This window comes from Salmo salar, chromosome ssa13 (genome assembly GCF_905237065.1).
Source record: "Salmo salar chromosome ssa13, Ssal_v3.1, whole genome shotgun sequence".
Lineage (NCBI taxonomy): Eukaryota > Metazoa > Chordata > Actinopteri > Salmoniformes > Salmonidae > Salmo > Salmo salar.
In genome coordinates this window covers 103,366,828-103,384,615 of record NC_059454.1, presented here as the reverse complement: position 1 = coordinate 103,384,615, position 17,788 = coordinate 103,366,828, and the positions used below count along the sequence as shown (strand labels likewise).

The 17,788-nt window shown below is 44.2% G+C and overlaps 1 protein-coding gene across 1 annotated transcript; it reads left to right on the top strand.

Annotated features, from left to right (window-relative positions):
* Window positions 1-1,537: 1,537 nt before the first annotated feature.
* On the top strand, window positions 1,538-17,392 carry LOC106568461 (nucleolar protein 14; the record flags this gene model as incomplete). Its single annotated transcript, XM_045692787.1, has 13 exons — window positions 1,538-1,657; window positions 1,958-2,084; window positions 6,055-6,194; window positions 7,175-7,324; window positions 8,193-8,297; window positions 8,990-9,103; window positions 9,390-9,458; window positions 11,030-11,061; window positions 11,948-12,082; window positions 15,509-15,653; window positions 16,297-16,415; window positions 16,729-16,881; window positions 17,107-17,392. Coding segments are annotated over 13 exons (1,494 nt in total), but the record flags the coding sequence as incomplete, so codon positions are not given.
* Window positions 17,393-17,788: the final 396 nt, after the last annotated feature.

Here is a 17,788-nt window from a genome sequence, read left to right as displayed (position 1 = left end):
CTAGCTGATGTCTTGAGAAGTTACTTCAATATATCCACATAATTTTTCTACCTCATGATGCCATCTATTTTGTGAAGTGCACCAGTCCCTCCTGCAGCAAAGCACCCCCACAACATAATGCTGCCACCCCTGTGCTTCAAGGTTGGGATGGTGTTCTTCGACTTGCAAGCATCCCCCTTTTTCCTCCAAACATAATGATAGTCATTATGGCCAAACAGTTCTATTTTTGTTTCATCAGAGCAGAGGACATTTCTCCAAAAAGTACGATCTTTTTCCCCATATGCAATTGCAAACCGTAGTCTGGCTTTTTTATGGCGGTTTTGGAGAAGTGGCTTCTTCCTTGCTAAGCCTTTCAGGTTATGTCGACATAGGACTCATTTTACTGTGGAAATAGATACTTTTGTACCCGTTTCCTCCAGCATCTTCACAAGGTCATTTGCTGTTGTTCTGGGATTGATTGCACTTTTCGCACCAAATTACGTTCATCTCTAGGAGACAGAACGCGTCTCCTTCCTGAGCGGTATGATGGCTGCATGGTCTCATGGTGTTTAGACTTGCGTACTATTGTTTGTACAGATGAACGGGGTACCTTCAGGCGTTTGGAAATTGCTCCCAAGGATGAACCAGATTTGTGGAGGTCTAAAAAAAAATTCTGAGGTCTTGGCTGATTTCTTGATTTTCCTATTATGTCAAGCAAAGAGGCAGTGAGTTTGAAGGTAGGCCTTGAAATACATCCACAGGTACACCTCCAATTGACTCAAATGATGTCAATTAGCCTATCAGAAGCTTCTAAAGCCATGACATAATTTTCTGGAATTTTCCAAGCTGTTTTACGACACAGTCAATTTAGTGTATGTAAACTTCTGACCCACAGGAATTGTGATACAGTGAATTATAAGTGAAATAATCTGTCTGTCAACAATAGTTGGAAAAATGACTTGTGTCATGCACAAAGTAGACGTCCTAATCGACTGGCCAAAACTATAGTTTGTTAACAAGAAATGTGTGGAGTGGTTGGAAAAACGAGTTTTAATGACTCCAACCTAAGTGTATGTAAACTTCCGACTTCAAGGGGTTTATGTACCCTTTTGATTCAACTAGCCATCAACAAGGTAATGCGGTAGTAATGAAGACACGGAGTAATGGTTACACTGAGTTTACTGGGTCATTAAGTGTTACAGATTCTGGCGTGGATGGATCCAGGCTTGTTCTAGATATATTTATTGTCTTACCTACTCCTATGGTCATTGATTGTCCATAAGAGTTGACAGCACAAATGGATATGGGACCAGGCTAGATGGATGCTAAATAACATCAACAGCAGGTCTGGGACAGGTAGCACGTCCGGTGAACAGGTCAGGGTTCCAGCAGGTCTGGGACAGCAGGTCTGGGACAGGTAGCACGTCCAGTGACGTGCTACTCCTATGGTCATTGATTGTCCATAAGAGTTGACATTACAAACGGATATGGGACCAGGCTAGATGGATGCTAAATAACATCAACAGCAGTTTGCAACTCATTTCTTCCCCAGTGAAAAAAAGAGACACTGCTGAATGAATATAAGACAAAGGACAAGGCCAATAAGTTCATAGACCGACACTTTGGTGAATATGACACCAACATGGACCCAGAGGAGAGAGGTTTTCAATGGAGAGACGTAAGATCCGATACAGGCGGACACACGTCTCTTGTTCTCTTCTCTGCCCATTTGACATAAATCACAAAACTATCTCCAGCAGAGCTGCACTTTGGCTGCTTTTAGCAACGAGGGTGTATTTAAAACCACACAGTAAGTTGGACATTGAATTTTATTTAACTTCTGGCTTCGCGCTGACTTTTTTTGCAACCCAATACAATAGGGAGCAATGCTAGTGTATGTAAATACAACCGCATTGCTAAAAGCGGCTACACTTTGGCTGACCCTGTGCTCCTCTGATATATGTGTGTTGTGGGAGAGAAGAAGGACATGTGCAACCTGAATGAGGAGGAGTTGACCCACACCGACCAGTCTCTGTCTGAGATGGAGAAACTCAACGACTTGGTAGACAGTGATGATGAAGCCGATGAGAAAGGAATCCTCTCAGGTGAGATACACAATGACCCTAGCCTTCACACAATTGGTGGGGAGCTGTAGACCAGGGTGAGAGAGAACAAGAAGGGGTGGAGGAGATGTATTTTTTAATTTCTTTTTTATTTCACCTTTATTTAACCAGGTAGGTCAGCTGAGAACAAGTTCTCATTTACAACTGCGACCTGGCCAAGATAAAACAAAGCAGTGCGACAAAAACAACAACACAGTTACACATAAACAAACGTACAGTCAAAAACACAATAGAAAAATCTATGTACAGTGTGTGCAAATATAGAAGAGTAGGGAGGTAGGCAATAAATAGGCCATAGAGGCGAACTAATTACAATTTAGTATTAACACTTGTCAATTCGAATCTGGTATTAGGATATAAACAAACCATGCAACTTAGTTTTGCAATGATTATTTAATTCATCTTTAAGTAAATAGAATGATAGTACAAATGGAAAATATGATGATATATACGGTCTCTCTGTGACACCACGCAGGGCAGACAGAGAAGAGAGTGACACATCCTTTGTTCATCCTTAAATACTCTGACAGAGATAGTTCCCGCTCAATGCTGGCCTGTCAGAGGGAGGATGAGCGTGGTTTAAACTTGCTCATCCTATCGTCGGCGTGCAGGCTGGTCCCAGCCTCGTGACGCACTTCCTGTCGCCGGGTGTAGTTCTTGTCTTCAGCAGTTGACTTATCTGTAGTTTATATACTTATTATTGTAGCATAGCTTCCCCAGTATATTATATAGGTTATGCAAACAAATAGCCAGTTCAACCCTAACACACTGGAGTGATAAATGTGCAGATGATGATGTGCAAGTAAAAATACTGGGGTGCAAAAGAGCAAGAGGGTAAGTAATAATATGGGGATGAGGTAGTTGGGTGTGCTATTTACAGATTGGCTGTGTACAGGTACAGTGATCAGTAAGCTGCTCTGACAGCTGATGCTTAAATTTAGAGAGGGAGATATAAGACACCAGCTTCAGTGATTTTTGCAATTCGGTCCAGTCATTGGCAGCAGAGAACTGGAAGGAAAGGCACCAAAGGAAGTGTTGGCTTTGGGGATGACCAGTGAAATATACCTGCTGGAGCGTGTGCTATGGGGTGAGTGTTGCTGTGGTGACCAGTGAGCTGAGATAAGGCGGGGCTTCACCTAGCAAAGACTTATAGATGACCTGGAGACAGTGGGTTTGGCGACCAACATCTAGCGAGGACCAGCCATCGAGAGTGTATAGGTCGCAGTGGTGGGTAGTATGTGGGGCTTTGGTGATAAAATGGATGGCACTGTGATAGACTACATCCAGTTTGCTGAGTAGAGTGTTGGAGGCTATTTTGTAAATGACATCGCCGAAGTCGAGGATCGGTAGGATAGTCAGTTTTAGGAGGGTGTGTTTGGCAGCGTGAGTGAAGGAGGCTTTGTTGCGAAATAGGAAGGCGATTCTAGATTTAATTTTGGATTGGAGATGCTTAATGTAAGTCTGAAAGGAGAGTTTACAGTCTAACCAGACACCTATGTGTGTTGTGGTGGGGGATATTATGAATTTTTCAGTACATATGTGGCAATTATTTATTTCAGAAGGAGCCAGCAAAACTAGTGTACGTTTATGTGCACTAGGTCATTGGACACCATTAGACATGCACGTGGTTATTCTTGTAACTGTTATGGCCAACTATGGTTACACCTCTTGGGTTTTTTCCAGAACAGGCCTGTTCCTTTCAGAGGAGTAAGCAGGATAACATGTATTGGTTATTCATGTAGAGTGCCAAGGTCTGTTGCTATGGTCCTACGTGACTCTACAGGTTGAATGTCCTAATATGAAGGCAATATGATAACGGTGGCTAAATGCCAGAGGTGATGGGCAATTAAGAGGAGTTACTATGAGGATGACGTAAGAAGGACAAATGTATAAGTATTCTGTGCCAAGACCGGAAGGCAGTTGTTTTCATGATCCAGCTCGGCTTTTATTATGAAGTAATAAAAAGTCTATTTGAACTCACATGCTCTGGTATTTATGAAATATGATTGACCAAATATTTCCACGACAGTATTTGTAGTTGTCCACATATTCTAGCTCAGAACCGTCCAGAGTAGTGATGCTAGTTGGGCAGGAGGGTGCGGGAAGCAATCGGTTGAAGAGCAAGCACTTAGAGGAGAGTTGTATGGCGTTGAAGCTCATTTGGAGGTTTGTTAGCACAGTGTCCAAAGAAGGGCCAGATGTATACAGAATGGTGTCGTCTACGTAGAGGTGGATCAGAGAATCACCAGCACAGCAAGAGTGACATCATTGATATATACAGAGAAAAGAGTCGGCCTGAGAATTTAACCCTGTGGCACCCACATAGAGACTGCCAGAGGTCCGGACAACAAGCCATCCGATTTGACACAATGAACTCTATCTGAGAAGTAGTTGGTGAACCAGGCAAGGCGGTCATTTGAGAAGCCAAGGCTATTGAGTCTGCGGATAAGAATGTGGTGATTGACAGAGTCGAAAACCTTGGCCAGGTCGATGAAGACGGCTGCACAGTACTGTCTTTTGTCGATGGCGGTTATAATATCATTTAGGACCTTGAGTGTGGCTGAGGTGCACCCATGACCAGCTCGGAAACCAGATTGCATAGTGGAGAAGGTACGGTGGGGTTCGAAATGGTCGGTGATCTGTTAACTTGGCTTTCGAAGATTTTAGAAAGGCAGGGCAGGATGGATATAGTTCTATAACAGTTTGAGTCTAAAGTGTCTCCCCCGATACGAAAGAGAGGTTGAATAGGCTAGTAATAGGGGTTGCAACAATTTCGGCGGATCATTTTAGAAAGAGAGGGTCCAGATTGTCTATCCCAGCTGATTTGTAGGGATCCAGATTTTGCAGCTCTTTCAGAACATCAGCTGTCTGGATTTGGGTGAAGGAGAAGCGGGGGGGGGGCTTGGGCAAGTTGCTGCGTGTGGTGTTGAGATGTTGGCCCGGGGTAGGGGTAGCCAGGTGGAAAGCACGGCCAGCCGTAGAAAAATGCTTATTGAAGTGATCAATTATCGTAGATTTATCGTGTTTCCTATCCCAGTGAGCAGCTGGGAGGAGGTGCTCTTACTCTCCATGGACTTTAGTGTCCCAAAACTTTTTGGAATTAGTGCTACAGGAAGAAAATTTATGTTTGAAAAAGCTAGCCTTAGATTTCCTACCTGACTGAGTATATTGGTTCCTGACTTCCCTGAAAAGTTGCATATCGCGGGGGCTATTCAATGCTAATGCAGAACGCCACAGGATGTTTTTGTGCTGGTCAAGGGCAGTCAGGTCTGGGGTAAGTCAAGGGCTATATCTGTACTTAGTTCAAAAAATATTTTGAATGGGGCATACTTATTTAAGATGGTGAGGAAAACACTTTTGAAGAGCAACCAGGCATCCTCTACTGACGGGGTGAGGCCAATATCCTTCCAGGATACCCGGGCCAGGTCGATTAGAAAGTGTTTTAGGGAGCATTTGACAGTGATGAGGGGGGGTCGTTTGACCGCGGACCCATTACGGATGCAGGCAATGAGGCAGTGATCGCTGAGATCATGGTTGAAGACAGCAGAGGTGTATTTAGAGGGCAAGTTGGTCAGGATGATATCTAAGAGGGTGCCCATTGTTACGGACTTAGGGTTGTACCTGGTAGGTTCCTTGATCATTTGTGTGAGATTGAGAGCATCTAGTTTAGATTGTAGGACGGCCGCGGTGTTAAGCATGTCCCAGTTTAGGTCACCTAACAGTACGAACTCTGAAGATAGATGGGGGGCGATCAATTCACATATGGTGTCCAGAGCACAGCTGGGGGCTACGAGAGAGAAGGGGGTAGAGGAGAGAAAGAGAAACAAATAGGAAGTAATCTATGAGTAAGTAAAGATGTACGTAGTGCTACCTCTTATTTTTAAAGACAAAAATACTATCTGTTGAAGTAGGGACCATAACGATGACATTTTCTCATCCATCTGTCCTCCAGCCAAGCTGACTGCGTCCCACTTCGGAGGAGGCCTACTGAGAAGGAAGACCCCAGGAGAGAAGGACGATAAGGGGAACCACAAAGCCAAGTCCAGACAGCAACTCCTCGAGGAGCTCATCCTCAAGTCCAAACAGGAAAAGGTGAGCTTCCCTCACTTATTAGAGAATATGCTTTATTGTCATCATAGCCCCACAGTGGAGGTAATGTCATAATACCTATAAAACCTAGCCATCAAACAGGGAAATGGTTTTTCCATCATGCATTTTTCCCATATGTGATTTTAGAAACACTTAAGGGCTGTGTTTCATGTAGACTTACCCTGGCGGGACATTTTGATAACCATTTAAATCTCTCTGACAAGGTAACTTTTTGTCTGATAGAGAGGCATCGTTAGGCAAATCATGGTTGGGTCTTCCTTTATTAATCTGTAATGGACTGTAGCCCCTGCCACATGCGGAGGGTGTCAGAGCCTGTGTAGTATGATTACACCTTATTCCTATATTGTCCTTTTGATGACTCTTTGGAGGTCGTAGCTGGACTTCTTGTACTTGTTTCTGTTCTCAGCCATAGCATTAGCGTTGTCTGCGATAGCCTTGTGTGCGGTCGTCCTTTAGTTTAGCGCCAACCTCTATGTTAATCCAGGGCTTTTGATTGGAGGAGAAGCGAACCTTAGGGTACAAAGTCTGCTGACGCATTTCCTAATGAAGCCAATGATGGTGATTATCTTACCTTATTGTATGTCTGTGGGTAATTTAAGCAATAAGACCAGAGTGGGTGTGGTATATGGCCAGTATACCACGGCTAAGGGCTGTTCTTATGCACGATGCAATGCGGAGTGCCTGGACACAACCCTTAGCCGTGGTACATTGGCCATATCTCCTAAACCCCCTAGGTGCCTTACTGCTATTATAAACTGTTTACCAACGTAATTAAAGCAGTAAAAATTATTGTTTTGTCATACCCGTGGTATACGGTCTGATATATCACAGCTGTCAGCCAATCAGCAATCAGGGCTCGAACCACCCAGTTTCTAATATGAGTTGACCATCATGTTTATGGGTTTTGATGTCATCATCCCTATCACAATATGAGTAGCCATGCCTTCTGTTTCTCTTTATAGGATGGGAAGTTGAACATCAAGAAGGAGGAGGAAGAGATGGAGGGGGGTGACGATGAAGAGGGAGGTGAAGAGGAGGAACCTGAGGAGGAGGAGGATAGCCACTCAGACCTGGACTCTGATCAGGAAAGCAAGGGAGGAGAGCATGAGGAATAAGAGAAGGATGAAGAGCCTGCAACTAAAACTCAGCTGAGCGAGGAGGAGAGGAAAGCCCAGGCGGAGGCAGCTAAAGCAGAGCTCCCATACACTTTGAGGTAAGACCCTGTGTTATATGATCCATTTTGTATAGGTAAAGGACTAATTCCTTACTACATCTAGACCTCGAATGATTTTCTGGTTCCATATTGAAAGCTAATATTGATTTCTTTTTATTTTTTTATTTTAAAAACATCCTTTCTCTCTCGAGTCCTCTAACAAAACAATATACACTGATTGTACAAAACTTTAGGAACACCTGCTCTTTCCATGACATAGACTGACCAGGTGAAAGTTATGATCCCTTATTGATGTCACTTGTTAAATCCACTTCAATCAGTGTAGATGAAGGCGTGGAGACGGGTTAGAGAAGGATTTTTAAACCTTGAGACATGGACTGAGACATGGATTGTGTATGTGCCATCACAGGGTGAAGGGCAAGACAACCGATTTCAGTGCCTTTGAACAGGGTATGGTAGTAGGTGCCAGTTGCACCGGTTTGAGTGTGTCAAGAACTGCAACGCTGCTGGGTTTTTCACAGTTTCCCATGTGTATCAAAAATGCTCCACCACCCAAAGGACATCCAGCCAACTTGACACAACTTTGGGAAGTATTGGGCCAGCATCCCAGTAGAAAGATTTTGACACCTTGTAGAGTCCATTCGCCGACAAATTGAGTCTGTGCTGTTGGCAAAGGAGGGATACGGGGGGGTGCGACTCAATATTAGGAAGGTATTCTTAATGTTTTGTACACTCAGTGTACATTTCTTCTTAGTGGTTATTTCAGAATGTCTCCATGTTCACTGTAAACCTGTCCTCTACTGAAGGGCCTGCTCCAGGGCCATCCTGCTGACCACCAGTGTATCGTCCTGGCCAGGAAGCAGAAGTCTAACCACCCCAGTCTGGCTATGGGCAACAAACTCCAACTACAGGTTAGTGGAGTTTACCTCAGCCATTTCAACATGGAATTCATGCTAATATTTGTATATACACAAATATAAATTGCTCTGAAAACAAATATATTGCTATATCTACCTGTAAATGGATAGCCTATTTCAGTTAACTACTGTGCCGTTCTCTCGCCCTCAGAAATGATTTGGCTTTCTGGAGGCGTTTGTGGATAAGTTGGCCACCAGGAGTCCACCAGTTTTCCACGATAGACAAACTAATCCTGTGAGTAACACTCCACAGCTCCCAAGTGGCGCAGCGGTCTAAGGCACTGCATCTCAGTGTCACTACAGTCCCTGGTTCGAATCCAGGCTGTATCACATCCGGCCGTGATTGGGCGTCCCATAGGGCGACACACAATTGGCCCAGCGTCGTCCAGGTTTGGCTGGGGTAGGCTGTCATTTTAAATAAGAATTTGTTCTTAACTGACTTGCCTAGTTAAATAAGGTTAATAAGGTTAAATAAAAATAAATTATACTCTCTGTACTTATGCTACATTACAGTCTCTCACCATACATACCATAAATGAGATACACTGCGCTACAGGTTTCTGTACTATAGATGTTGCAGTCCTAAGCCAGTAATGGTCCTGGTTTGGCCTTTTTTTATGTAACTTGTGATCATAATGTCCTGTCTCTACCTGCTGCCTCCCAGGCAGATGTATGGTTTATGTCAGCTGTTTCCTGAAGCTGCCTCCAAGGCGACGCAGACGGCCCTGGGAGAGAACGCTCACAGCTTGGAGGAGGTACTGGAGGTCAAGGGTCGGGCCGTCTTCCCTCGCCTCGATATGGTACTTATATGGTTCTGATTCCTACCTCTTGTTGTCACTGAACTATTATATTTTTCTGCGTGAAACACTGCACAACATGTCAGGTCAGGAAAAAATACCGGGAAATAGCCGTCTGACAAATGTGGATTCTGTTCCATTCGTTTTCTGACAGTGAGCTCCCGGACTTCTGTGCAAATTGTTTTGTTCTGTCTGAGTGTTCTGTCAAGTTGACGTGTTGGTGACGTCACTCTCACTCTCTATTTCTCTGTTGTGCTCTCTCTCTTTCTCTCTCTCTCTCTGTTTTCAGATAATTTACCTGAAGATAACAGCGCTGCTGTTCCCCACCTCAGACTTCCGTCACCACCCCAGCCCTACTGTACATCAGCCAGGCCCTCACCAAGGTTATTATACCAGCGTGTGTGTGCCTGTGTCAAGTTGTCTGGAATGGAAAAGTTCTTCCTTCACAACCATAGAAACACAAACAAGCATGTTTCTCAGCAATTATAAAGACTTCTCAATCACCCTCTCCTCTTCTTCTCTGTTCTCAACTAATCCATCCTGTCTACCTTCTGAAGGCTTATCTTTCATAGGATTTCATCATCTCCATCTCCTATCCCCTTCGAATCAACCCTTTTCCCAACCCTCAGTAGAAGTCTCTCTTGGCCTCCAGTCTCCCTTTTGAAGGGAGTTGGAGATCCAGACCTGGATTCAAATACTATTTGAAATCTTTCAAATACTTTCTGCGTTTACTCTAGCCTGGTCGGAGTGCCAGATGGGTGGGGTTTGTGACTATTCAAGTGGATCCATTGTGCCAGGCAAGCTCAATCAAGCACAGCTAAAGTATTTGAAATTATTTCAAATAGTATTTGATTCCAGGTCTGCATTGAACCAGTTTGAGAGGAGAAGAGCGGCGTGTTCTCGCTTTGATCGTGATGTTTATGTAGAGGGCTCAGCTCCAGATGTTGCTCAATTGTTTCTGTTGCCACATGCCTGCACTTTCATTAAGACTCAGACTTTCCTTTTGACCCAAGGAGTCATGTTGTTTTTCTGTGTTGAATATGGTGGTGTTGTCAAAGCAAACTAGCCAGGGGAAAAGATGATGAAAGGAAGTTGTATTATTATGTAACATCCACACTCCAACAGCTTAATGAGTTTGAGGTTATGTGAACAGGCCGGAGAACATCAGAGCCTTCCCCAACACAGATAATTGGTGGTATCACTTCCCTGGCTAGCAAGATGAAGCTAAAGATGGCAGTTGGAGAAAAGACCAGAAGTGTCAAAGGCCATCGAGTAGTAGGAGATAGACATTGTTTTTCATATTTATGTTTGTATTATGGTTGATCTGCATATGTGTATGTTTGCCTCGTTTTAGTATGTTAGCAAAGTTGTGATTTTCGACTAGTCATTTCACTAGTGTGTGTGTGTGTGCTAGGGTTTTTCTACAGTTTCTGTACCATAATGGGGTATTTGGTATTACCTGAAGTGCACACAAGGGATGCACAAAACAAAACAATTGAAACAACATGGATCTTGATCCAGGAGGGGATTGATTGTCTCTGCTGTAACCAAGAAGCTTGATCTTGACATCTAGCCACTTAGCTAGCAAGTTAGCAAACCAAATCATAGCTGGGCTGCATATCATTTATTTGGCACATTTTAGATAGTTATATAGATTTTTTTTAAGGTATTGAAAATCATACAGTCGGTATGTCTAAATACCCCAGTATGAGTGTCAAACCGAACACTTTGTGCGTTCACGAGTCAATCTCAAACGCTAGTTGGTGAGTTTTCTAGGGCTCCACTGAGCCCCCCGAATCCTCTTATCGACTCGGCGCCCTTGGCAGCAACATCTTCCCATTAGTCTTACCATGTTACCTAGCAACAACAGACACTACAACGACGCCCTCAAAAATAGAATAAATCAAGATATCTGCAAATCATTTGAAGTTTAATTTCGAAGTTGTCTTTGTTACATATAGGTAAGGATTTTATTTATTTTGTTAAGTTTGATCATGTAAGTTACACAAACTGTCCATTATTAACTAGTTACGCGTTAGCTCTAAGCCTGAGCCTGTAACTTCATATGAAACCAAAGAGAAGATAACCAACCAGTTAACGTAGCTAATGCAACACTAAATGCAATGCTCCTTCCATAAGCTAGCTACTGTATGTAGTAACATTATTTCATCACAATGAGCGAGTTTTAATGAATAGCCTGCTCTGCCCCGAGTCAGTACAGTAGCGAGTCAGTTGCTGTGTGTTTAGTTGACCCAATGTTACAACGTAGTGATTGGTGCTTTGGTACGGACTGACTGCTGGGAACATGTCTACAACATCAGCAAGCTGTCAAACTATCCCAAATAAGTGACAAGCTACATGCTGTTTATCAGATCAGTGCCTAACATCCGACCTTAGCTAGCTAGCTATCTAAAATTCCATCCCTGTGTTTGTCAGTGACGCTAACTATCAGCAGGCAGGCTACAACAAGCTAAAACCAGCTGATGAAATCACTGGCGACTGATATACTATCACATATTTTGTAGAGAAATGTCTTTTGTTTTTACAACGTTCTGTCTATCGGAGTAACGTCTGGCTGCCCAGGTCCCCTGTACCCATGTTTCGTAGCAAGTGAGTCATGCTATTTTGTTATATTGATAAGCGGCAATTGGGACGTCGACTGCGCATCGTCTCAATGCTCATTTTGTCCAAAACACTTACAGACTCGAGTGATCACTATTTAACACAACAGCAAGTAGCCCTTTATCAAGGGGCCAATATTCGGTTTTAGATTCAGCCGGTACATACGGTATATTGTCCAAGCCTAGTGTGTCGTGTCTGTGAATGTTTGTCGTGATTTCTGCCTAGAGGATGTGACATCAGGCCTGGGGTGCTGTGCTGCCTGACTGTAGAGTACCTCCTTCTCCAAGATGAGCTCAGGACAGAACCTCAACTTCCTGTTGGGTGTACTACAGCTGGCCATGCCAGACAAGACCTCTACAGGTAATGGTGTTACTGTCTCTCTATCTTCATGAGTTATTGCCCTATCTTCTCAGCAACTCACTTGGTCCTATTCAAGCCTTTCTTATTGGACAAATTCAATTAGGTCCCTCCTCATTTCAGCCTCTTTGCTTCCATTTGGTTCTAACTGAATATGACCCAGGTTAGCAGTGTAATACCAGGGTTGGAGGCAAACGTCTGTAGCACATTCATTTCTGGAGCAAACGATTGCTGAAATCTGCTTTATCTAATTAGCAGTCGTTTGTAGCTCACTTGGTAGAGCATGGTGCTTCTAACACCAGGGTACTGGGTTCAATTCCCGGAACCACCCATACATAAAATGTATGCAAGTATGACTGTTAGTTGCTTTGGATAAAATTGTCTGCTTAATGGCATGTATTATATTATTAGAACATCGCTACAAACTGAAGTCCACTAAGTCTATCAACATGAACTGGCGTTGAGATCTTCACATCTAGCATAGCTTAAATTCTGCCGATGACGGCTTGGCATAGCTGTGAAACTATTTCACCGGGCACTGCTAGTGCCATGGTGTCCTGACTGCACTCTACAGCACTCTGCATTATTGGACTGTGGCTGGCAGACACAGCGAGGCAATCACAATAGAGACAGGCAAGCAGTCATAGGTTGTTGGTTATTTATGTGTTCATTAGGACCACAGTGGACGAGCAGCGTTCTACTGCTCTGATGTCACAGATTTGATGATAACAATGGAATTCTGAGAGTGAGAGAGACCAGGCCTACGTGGCTGACTGAGTTGCATAACAGCACATAATGAGACTACACACAGCAGTGTGGATTGACATGTAAACTGACATCACAGTGGGTGTGGCTGATTGTGCTACTACGGTACTGAAGGCCCGGTGGCTGGGTAGACTGCAGGGTTGGGGTCAATTTCATTTCAAATCATTCAATTCAGGAAGTAAAATCAAATGTTACTCATGAGGAGTCCTTTGTCTCATCAAAGCCCTGTCTGTTTTAATTTGAAAATGCTCAGGCCGATCCCCTCCGTCTGAGCCCCAGGCCCCTGGCATGACAGGCTGCTGTGTGGTCTTTCTTCCGTCCAGGTTACTCAGTGGTGCCTCCCTTCAGGCAGAGCTGGAAGGGCAGTGACCCGCTGGTGCTGTCAGACCCAGAGCCTGCCTCTGTCTGCCACGCTGCAGCTCACCCTCACCACTGATCTGGGCACAGACCACTACCGTTGAGACTGAGAGAGCAGATCTGTAAGGTGGAAGTGATCTGGTGGAAGCACCACCACAACACTGATTCTACCTATCCAGACCGTTCAGATACACAGCTCCACCTCTACACTGATTCTACCTATCCAGACAGTTCAGGTACACTGATTCTACTTATCCAGACTGCTCAGCTACACAGCTACACTGATTCTACCTATCCAGACTGTTCAGATACATAGCTACCCTGATTCTACCTATCCAGACCTATTTTAGATACACCGCTACACTGATTCTACCTATCCAGACCTGTTTAGATCTCTATGTTGAACGGTTAGGCCCAATGTTAAGGGATTAGGGAAAAAATTGGGCTGTGTGTCTTCAGAGATGAGACCGAGATCAGGCAGGCAGTGAGTGTGGGCAATGGGATAATTACAATTGGTCAGAATTAGTCAGCAGTGTTCTATTGCTCCTTCACACTACATCTGGTGTGTAGGCGGAGGGAGGGAGCGAGAGAGAGAGAGAGAGGGACTGAAGCAGTATAGCAAGTAGGCCATGTCCTATGAAAGTGCCAGGACCTCCTCTGCCATTATCCAAGCCCTTATTCTCAATAATAGGTTTAGTAATGAGGTGTCAAATTCAAGTGGACCCCTCCTCTGAAGTTATTGAGTGGGACGATGTAGGGTGCACCCTATTCCCTATGTAGTGCACTACTTTTGACCAGGGCCATTAGGGAACAGGGTGCCATTTGGGATGCCGTTGTAGTGTAGGAGGGAGTGAAGAGTGTTGAGGTGGATGAACTAGTGCTATTCTGTCATCATTGTCATCAAGATATGTGCTGCTGTTAGTTGTTGGCTTGGCACGGTAATTGTATAATTGTGTAACTGACGATTGTCAAATCACATTTTATTTGTCACATGCGCCGAATACAACAGGTGTAGAGACCTTATCATGTTTATGGAGGTACACCACCATGAAAATAAAATAATCGTCATAATCGTTTTAAGAACTTATTTTCAAGTTTTTTCTCCCCAATTTTGTGATATCCAATTGGTAGTTTACAGTCTTGTCCCATCGCTGAAATTCCCCTACGGACTCGGGAAAGGCGAAGGTCGAGAGCCATGCGTCCTCTGAAACACGACCCCGCCAAGCCACACTGCTTCTTGACACTCTGCTCACTTAACCCAGAACCCAGCCGCACCAATGTGTCGGAGGAAACACCGTCCAGCTGGCGACTGAAGTCAGCATGCAGGAGCCTGGCCCTCCACAAGGAGTTGTTGGAGTGCTATAGGACAAGGAAATCTCGGCCGCCAAAACCTCCTCTAACCCGGACGATGATAGGCCAATTGTGCGCCACCTCATGGGTCTCCCGGTCACAGACATCTGTGACACAGCCTGGAATCGAACCCGGGTCTGTAGTGATGCCTCAAGCACTGCGGTACAGTGCCTTAGACTGCTGCGCCACTCGGGAGGCCAAACAGTCTAGCCAGTTTTAGAATGGTGTTGTGGAACAAACAGCTGACTGAAGATGGCTGCAGCCAATGTGCTGTTGAGTCTGTTTCCGTGGCAACATGGAATCTTCACGTGATGAAACTTTGTTGCTCTTTGTTTTGTAGCAAATGAGTATCATTAAATACATGTACCCAATTCCTTAGTAAAACAGCACCCACTTCGTGGCAGTCAGGAGCAAAGGAGAGGACCGATGACCGTCACAGCCCTAGTTAGTTTATTTGAGCAGTAATGATACTGGCACCCATTTTCCTGTTTTAAATCAGTTGACTGTTTCCTCTGAAACACACACACACACACACACAAACACACACACACACACACACACACACCCTCTACTCATAAACCATTTATACCCATAGCCACTTGGTGTGTGGTTATATCCTAATTGTCTAGATTCTTGTGGGGCTTACAAAGACCGATGCAGGGCTATGCTGAGTGAATAGACGGAGTGTGTGTGTGAAGTGTCAGCCCTGTGGTAATTATCAACACTGTGTTAGCTGCTAGGAATCAGCCTCAAGAGATTAGAGTCAGTATGACCCTGAAGGGTAGTGGACTGCATTCACACACTCCTCCCCCGGGCGAGAGAGAAGTGTGTATGTTTTCTGTGTGTCGGAGTGAGTGTGTTTTTCCGTTAATTCCTATGTGCCTGTTTGTTGAAATGGTCATTAAATCAGTGTGTACTTCTGTCCTAATGATGTCCCACCGTCTGTTCTCTCCTTAGGCTGTCTTTGGCCACTTGTCTGGACCTGCTGAAGTGCTGCTCCTCACTCTACAGAGAACTCACTTCCTGTAGCCACATCTTCCAGCCAATCAGCATACTGCTCTCCAAACACCGGCGTGTCAAAATGTGCCCTACAGCCTTACAGGTGAGTGGAACTGCATTGTCAGCAAGCCCTGGGCAAATGTTGCTTTTTGACGCTAAATTAGTGTCAAAAATCGAGCATGGAAAAATAAAAAAGTTTGTTTGCTTAAAAGAAGCAGTGGTCACCTTAGTGTTACATACAGGGACACTATGGTCAGGGTCAATTTCAATAAGGAGAATTGGAATTTCAATTTACTTCCTGAAATGACTGACTTGAAATGAAATTGACCCCAACCCCGGACTAGCCCTAATTTCCCTGTCTGCCGCTACAGGGAGTCCTTGGTTTTGTCCATCGCCAAATGGGAATAGTGGTCAATCAGTAGAAAGACGCTTGTTCACAGCTCACCCTCACTGAAATGTAGACTATTTCACCACTAGTTGTCAATGATTGCAAGTCTACATGTTTTGTTATAGGAGGTTTTCCTCTACACAATGGAATGTATTCTAAACACGTATGATCTTCTAGCTGGTTAGTGAGTGGATGGTATCTGACAGCAAAACACAATGTTTCCAATTAACACCCTTTTTACATTTTTACCAAAGCAGCGCTTCCTATTTTCCTTTTATCTGTGGATGTTGACTGACTGATTTAACTCATATTAGACAGTTGTAATATAACCTTGTACTTTGTGTTTCTGTTATCCCAGGAGGATCATGGAGAAGTCCTTGGGGCCATATCCGGCTCCAAGACATCACATCCTCCCCTGGTCTTTGAGAAGAAGAAACCCATTCCTCCTGAACTGCTCACACCAAAGATTGTGGAAGTGTGAGTAAGACCTCTGAATTCAGTCATTTGTATAGTATGCCTTTCTGAAGATTGGGATAGAGAAGGAAGATATTCCTCTGGAGTGTCACCTTAACCCATGTTGCTCACACCAAAGATAGTAGAACAATTGTAGAAGTGTGAGAGACCGTTGATTTGAGTTAGTTGTGAAGCATTACTCCTTGAAGATTTAGGTAGTGGAACTATTTCCTCGTTAGTGTGTTACCTTCACTTAGCTGTAAACCTTAACATTTGAATGAAATTTTTTACATGGCATTCATTTTGAACTTTCGCTTCTTTTTTTTTTCTTCTCTAGACTGGACTATGGGAAGAAGCGAGGGAACATGAAGGAGGAGAAGGAGAGGTTAAACCACAAGTATCAGAAGGAGTTTAAGGGAGCTCTGACCGAGATCCGTAAAGACACCAGCTTCCTGGCCCCAGAGAAACTCAGAGAGGTCATGGGCAGGTCTGTAGGACATCCACTTCTCTCTTAATCAATCAAAAAGTTACTACATTTTTTCATTTGATTTGGTCTGGCTAGGGTTTGCACTTTTGGGACTATTTAATTGGTTCCAGGCAGCCAGGCTCAATTAAACACAGCTAAACTATTTGAACTACTATTTGATTCCAGGTCTACACACTGCAAAATATACTTTTCCCTGTAGAAATGACCTGACGTTTTTGTGTGTGTGTGTGTGGATGCGAAGAGGAAGGTGAAGGAGCTGTTTGGCAGTCTGGCCACTCAGGAGGGAGAGTGGAAGGCTCTGATTCACAACTGAAGATGAGGAGGAGGAACAGCAGACACTGATCTATTCATAACTGAAGAGGAGGAGGAGGAACAGCAGACACTGATCTATTCATAACTGAAGAGGAGGAGGAGGAACAGTAGACACTGATCTATTCATAACTGAAGAGAGGAGGAGGAACAGCAGACACTGATCTATTCATAACTGAAGAGGAGGAGGAACAGCAGACACTGATCTATTCACAACTGAAGAGGAGGAGGAGGAACAGCAGACACTGATCTATTCATAACTGAAGAGGAGGAGGAACAGTAGACACTGATCTATTCATAACTGAAGAGGAGGAGGAGGAACAGCAGACACTGATCTATTCATAACTGAAGAGGAGGAGGAACAGCAGACACTGATCTATTCATAACTGAAGAGGAGGAGGAGGAGGAACAGTAGACACTGATCTATTCATAACTGAAGAGGAGGAGGAGGAGGAACAGTAGACACTGATCTATTCATAACTGAAGAGGAGGAGGAGGAGGAACAGTAGACACTGATCTATTCATAACTGAAGAGGAGGAGGAGGAGGAACAGCAGACACTGATCTATTCATAACTGAAGAGGAGGAGGAGGAGGAACAGC